Raw genomic sequence first — 6,504 nt, forward strand, 5'->3', positions numbered from 1 at the left:
TATTAAAGTTTATTAAAGAAGAAAATAACAAGAAAGAAATAATGGAATAAAATAAAATAAGATTTGTGAGGTTTGTGTGGCTCACAGCCCTTATTTTACTTTATTGATTATTATGAAATCTGTTGTATTTGAATTTCAATTATTAAAGAAATAATTCCTTTCTTTTTCAAGAATGGATAATGTATTAACCAGCACAGACAAGAAAAAGAGGAACAAAGCGACAAGACAGTTGGTTCCAAGCACTGAACGTAAGGTATCTGGATGCAATTGGGAGATATACAAAAATTTGTTTTGTAAGACGAAGACAGAAGAAAGCACTAGAGAAAAAACTGTATCACAGAATCACAGATGTCCAAAGTTTAAAAAAGTATACACCACACCAGTTCATATGGTAAATATATTTATAGTATTTTGAATATAAATTTTATTGATTAGTGAGTTATATTTCTTGACAAATATCTGTGCCAAGTGCAGGATTCACTGGAGCAAAACAGTAAGGAAGATGTTGTAAAAAAAGAGAAGACTTTGACAAAGCAGCTCGCCATGGACTGCGAAATGGTTGGAATTGGCGATGGTACGGAGAGTATAATAGCTCGAGTATCAATTGTAAATAAATATGGTGATTGCATATATGACAAGTACGTTAAACCAAGAGAAAAGGTCGTGGATTATCGAACGGCGATCAGTGGCGTTCGACCAGAGCATTTGCAAGATGGAGAAAGCTTCAATATTGTGCAGAAGGAAGTAGCAGATATATTGAAGGGTCGTATTTTAGTGGGCCACGCATTAAAGCACGATCTCAATGTACTGTACCTGTCACATCCTAGAAGATATTGGCGTGATACTTCGAGATACAAACCTTTCCGTCAAGTATCGAAAGGAAACACTCCCAGTCTAAAAAAGCTCGCGTACGAATTATTAGGTAGAGAGATACAAGTAGGTGAACACAGTTCCGTGGAAGACGCGAGGGCAGCGATGCAATTGTACATGTTGTATAAAAATAAGTGGGAATCGGAAAGAAAACATTGACAAGCAGATCTTTATAAATAATATGATATATTCAGAAAAAAGGCATAGCAGTTAAAGGTGACAACTATATAAATTTTATATGAATTAATGTGCATACTTAATAATTTTTTTATAGTTATTATTACTAAAATGATTTATTTGACTATATACATAGTCATTTTTATAATTATTACTATAAAATGGTTTATTTGACTATATACACTAATTTTATATGTAAAATTTATTAATTCTATATATAAAACTATGCATATTAATTGTATACATAAAACTAATTCTAATTTGTTAGAAATTTCGTAATGAGAAGAACAGAAGCTCGTGATTATGAGATAACTGAAAAAATACTGAATGATTTAACTGAAAAATACTGAATGATTTAACTGAAAACTAAGTTATATTCATCTTAAATGTAATGACTATGTATTAAATTTTATGTAAATCCACATAAAATTTTTGTGAAAAATATATTAAATTTCATGAAATTTTGAAATTATGAAATGTAAAAATTTTATGTACAATATACACAAATATATTTTCAGTACAAATACATTAATGTAATGTCATGAAATTAATTTAATTTGTGTAACTTAAAAGTTACATTAAATTTTATGATATTTTTAACAGTGTATTTATTCCACTGTATACGTTGTATAATTCTACAGATGAAACATTATATAATTGTCATCTTTATAGTTGCTAAGGAGATCTTTCAAGTCCTTAACAAGTCATCATATTTAACAAAAAGAAACGTCAAATATACTTGCGAAATTCCAACAATATATTGCAATCTCTGCCATTTGTACTTGATAAACGATTGTACAATCATAAGTCTATGATTATATTTAATTATAAGAGGATATATTTAATAAACTGTAATAATATAAATATTTTAAATAATAAAAAGTATATATTTTACTGTAAAGTAAGCATCTTTTTTATATTATATATTTAATATATTTTAATTAGTTATTCTTTCCTCTTTTTGATATTTCCTCTTTATAAACATCGCAGATCTTTGAGGAATAAACGATTTTTTAAAATTGAAACTGACATCGAATATTGTGCTGCATTTAGGGATAGTGAAATGTGTATGTGAACAAGATTGAAGGTCTTCGCATTTATTTGGTAAATACGTTGGACATGACCTTATCGGTATCAGCCTCGTATTTCCCTCTCTTTAATGATTTATACCACTTGGTCATTTTGATTTTCACTTCGCCTGTGACATACGTATCTTGCATTCTTCTACTGGATCTCGCTTTTGGTACAAGCACTTTGTGTTTTTCTATTGGTGAGTTACTATCTGTACTGGATTATACTTTATCAAAACTTTATCTTAATTTCGTAATGATAAACATCACAATGTATATATGTTGTATCAAATTTCGTCATGCGCCTTCTATTTGCACATATATTATGTTTAACATAAGCTAGTTGTCTTTAGAACTTAATTCATATCTTCAAGATTCAATCGACGCGACATTAAAAGTGAAAAGTATTCTGACTTTGGTAAATTTAAATTGAGAAAATATATGAATATTTTAACTCTAATATGTGATAAAAGTGCATAGAAGAAAGGTGTTTGACTTTTGATTGAATCTATACCTTTCACAAATCTAGCCAGTTCGCTTGAAACCATAAATAATCGCCATCGATTTGTAATTTGAACAGAAAAAGTTATATAAGCGGATGCACGCTTTCATTCACAGATCTTTTATTAATCTTTCATTAATTATTAAGAAAATCGCAAAACAGCAGAAAACTTTTCTATTCAGTTTAATTTTATCTGTCTAAGAAGTGATACAATTATTTCTAGACACTCTGTATAAGTTTAATCGCAATTTATAAAAAATGTCTCGTCAAATACTGCGATATCAATATTTTATGATTGCGATTAATATTCCAATTGAAATAAATATGTAGAAGATAGTGGCTCCTCGTAAATTCAAACAAATCGATAACTCTTATCATTCTTGGTCAGAATACATTTAATTACTGTTAGCTTATATTATATATTCAGGTTGGGAACATTAATTTTATAAAAATAATGTTTATTACTCGTTACTATTTTTAAGAAATAACTCATTATTGCCATATTTAGAAAGTGATGATTCGTTATTTTTTTCATTGCTTTTTATAATGTTGAGGTAAAATATGTTGGATTAAAAAAATTGCATTATTTACTAATAAATCAATATTAAATATTAATATTAAAATTTTAAGTTAATCTATATAGCAAACTCTTCTTTATATTAAACTTAATAAATCTTGCATAATGCTTAATATTTTTTAATATACTTATCTTTAGAAATTTATATTTTAATTTGCAAATGTAAATTTTTTATCAAATAAATATTATATTTTTATCTAATAAAAAATAATATAATATCTATTGAATAGATATACATAAATAGATATATACATAATAGAATACATAAAGATAAAAAAAACTAAATTTTATTGTTATAAAAGTAATACTATAAAAGTAATTCGTTATCGTTATTGCAAAGATGTAACGATGTTTATGTTGTACGATGATTATGTTGTAATCTAATTATAGATAAAAAACGATAATCCTGTTTACATGTTCAATTATTTTTTTTTCTATAAAAATATAAACAGCAATGAATATTAATTGTGTCTCTCAGAAAAAAGCTTATTAATTTTACTTTTTAAATTTCTCAATTTTAATTGGCATATGATTATATATAATTTTCTCCGCATTTAATTTTAAATGATTAATTTATCTTGACTTTTGAAAGGCTCCAATTATTCCTTCAATTCTTATCAGAGAAAATTTGCTTCTGTTTCGATCAAGAAATATAGAATATAGAAGCAAAGTGCGGTAGGTTTAAGATATCCATGTATTACAAAATGAATATTATGCCATAATTGTATTTCATTAACTACGAAATAGCTTGCCGATATAGCTGAAAGTGCCAACGAGGATTCCTCGTGTTCTACGAAGCTTAAACGACCAACGACCAACTGCGTAATCATGAAAATCGCCGTAATCGGCGCAGGAGCTGCAGGACTTGCTGCACTCCGACACTGTATTTCCGGTACTTACGGCGATCAGGTGGTGTGTTACGAAAAAACAGACCAAATCGGCGGGACTTGGGTTTATCGAGAGCAAACTGGTTTCGATAGATACGGTTTACTGATTCACACTAGCATGTACAAGAGTCTCAGGTATGGCGCGTATTCCTTGCAGCCAACTTTCATTTTCCCCTCATAAAAATTTAACTTGAAGATGTAATGATCAATTACTCATATTTAAATATTAAATTTGCCAGTATTAAATTAGATTTCTGTAAGGGTTTCTCAATCTTGTACTCTCTAGAGAATAAGTATAAATTTAAATTGCAATTAATATTTTAATCTTGAATTTGATGTCAGTTTTTTGCATTGTTTCATAAAAATGAACCCTCGATGAATTTCATCCTGGCATATGTATTACAAACATTTAAATCCATTGTAAATGATTCGATATCATTAATAAGAATTAAATGATATCTAGAATTAATTTACATATTTTAGAGCTAATCTACCGAAGGAGGTAATGGGCTATCCAGATTTTCTGTTACCGGAAGGACCCGTGAGCTATCCGATGCGCACGCAGATATTGGATTTCTTGAATACATATTGTGATCATTTTAAGCTACGTCCTTACATTCGGGTGAGTGCATAGATAAAGGAATATAGCAACGTTAAGTGCTTATATCAAATATCATGACTGTATTTCGTTTGAATTATCATTAAACATGAATTTGAATGCATTAAGTACTATTATTATTAGTAACATCATTATAATATATTAATATAATATTATTTTATTAATTTATAAGGTAATATTAATATAGCGGATTGTATAACTAATAATATATATAATACGTGTTATATTAACTAATATTATAGATCATATAAATTGGTAGTTTATATAATATGTATAAATATACAATAATAATGACGAGATAATAATAGCATGACTTGTTATGACGTATACATTCCAGCTGCTCCATCATGTAGAGCTAGTGGAGCCGGTCGCGGGGGACCGGAAGTGGTCGGTCAAGGTCAAGGATTTGCAGAATGACGCGGTCGCGATCGAGTCATTCGATGCAGTCATGGTGTGCAATGGCCATTACTTTGAACCTATAATCCCGAACGTACCTGGCCAGAACATCTTTACGGGCAAGCAGATACACAGCCACGATTACAGGGTTCCCGACTTCTTCAACGGCAAGAAAATCGTTGTCATGGGAGCTGGTCCTTCCGGTACATACAACGTACACGCGAAATTATTTATTTTTTTGAACGAGATACTTTTTTTTCGCAATGCCAGCGATTATTAACATTTTCCTTCTATGACTTTAATCTTTTCCTTCTAGTTTTCTTAAAATTTCGCTACGTTATAAAAGTTTACGTTATAAAAGAACGTTTTTTGGATACTTATTTTTAGAAGTAGGAACGACATACAAAAAATCTTAGAATTATTCTTAAGTTATTCTTGCGATGATTAAAACGTAACATTTTTCTGTTTCGAGTAGGTATGGATTTGACGTTGGAGATATCCAAGAATGCGAATCGCGTGATTTTGAGTCATCACCTGACTGAGACCATCGACACTGTGTTTCCCGAGAATGTCGTGCAGGTAAAAGCGCGAATCCAAAGTAAAATCACAGAGATACTTTTTTCGCAGAGATACTTTTTTCAAAGTCAAATATACTTATAAGGCACAATCGCAAAGCTACTTTTTAAGCGACCGTGACGGTTTCTTCTACAGAAAGGTGATGTAGTGGAATTGACGGAACGCGAGGCGGTTTTTGCGGACGGGACGAAGGAGCAGATTGATGTCATCTTCTATTGTACAGGTAGAATTTCTCCCATCCTTATGATAAATATTATGGATATTGTCTCATTCTAACAATTAAAATAACACTCATTCTCTTCAACCTCAAAAGGTTACAAGTACAGCTTCCCCTTTCTCGCCGAGTCCTGTGGAGTCCGAGTGGATTCCAACATGGTCACGCACCTTTGGAAACATCTGGTGTCTATAAAGAACCCTACTTTGGCATTGATTGGTCTTCCGTTCTACGTTTGCGCCTTTAATATGTTCGATTTGCAGGTATAAAACTTGATTTTGCTAATCATCTCCCTAAAATTCAAAATATTATTGCGTCACTTATGCATTTCTTCTTTGATTAATTTACTTTGAACCAACAATGTCCCATATTTTACCATATATATATATATATTGGGTTGTCCGGAAAGTTCGTGCCGATTTTGAAGGAAAATTGAAACGCAGAAGAAAAAAATTTTTAATTTATTTATTAAATTTAAATCTTTTGCGGCACGAACTTTTCCAGACGACTCAATATATATATATATATATATATATATATATATATAGTATACTAGTATAGTACTATACTATTATACGTAAGTATACGTAGTACTATACGAATAAAAATAAGACGA

The 6,504-nt window shown here is 30.0% G+C and overlaps 2 protein-coding genes across 2 annotated transcripts in view; both read left to right on the plus strand.

Moving 5' to 3' along the window:
* The window catches only part of LOC105623453 (RNA exonuclease 4), a 2,276-nt gene extending 1,247 nt beyond the window's left edge, over nucleotides 1–1,029 (plus strand). Inside the window, exons 2-3 of the mRNA XM_012204846.1 lie at nucleotides 172–391; nucleotides 475–1,029. Of these exons, the coding sequence (XP_012060236.1) occupies nucleotides 172–391; nucleotides 475–1,029 (775 nt within the window). The remainder of the gene's footprint in view (nucleotides 1–171; nucleotides 392–474) is intronic.
* Nucleotides 1,030–4,024: 2,995 nt separating this feature from the next.
* The window catches only part of LOC105623454 (dimethylaniline monooxygenase [N-oxide-forming] 2-like), a 3,770-nt gene continuing 1,290 nt past the window's right edge, over nucleotides 4,025–6,504 (plus strand). The window contains exons 1-6 of the mRNA XM_012204847.1: nucleotides 4,025–4,218; nucleotides 4,567–4,705; nucleotides 5,040–5,301; nucleotides 5,574–5,677; nucleotides 5,810–5,897; nucleotides 5,988–6,151. Of these exons, the coding sequence (XP_012060237.1) occupies nucleotides 4,025–4,218; nucleotides 4,567–4,705; nucleotides 5,040–5,301; nucleotides 5,574–5,677; nucleotides 5,810–5,897; nucleotides 5,988–6,151 (951 nt within the window). The remainder of the gene's footprint in view (nucleotides 4,219–4,566; nucleotides 4,706–5,039; nucleotides 5,302–5,573; nucleotides 5,678–5,809; nucleotides 5,898–5,987; nucleotides 6,152–6,504) is intronic.

The sequence above is a fragment of the Atta cephalotes genome, assembly GCF_000143395.1.
Source record: "Atta cephalotes unplaced genomic scaffold scaffold00058, whole genome shotgun sequence".
In the NCBI taxonomy this organism is placed as follows: Eukaryota; Metazoa; Arthropoda; class Insecta; order Hymenoptera; family Formicidae; genus Atta; species Atta cephalotes.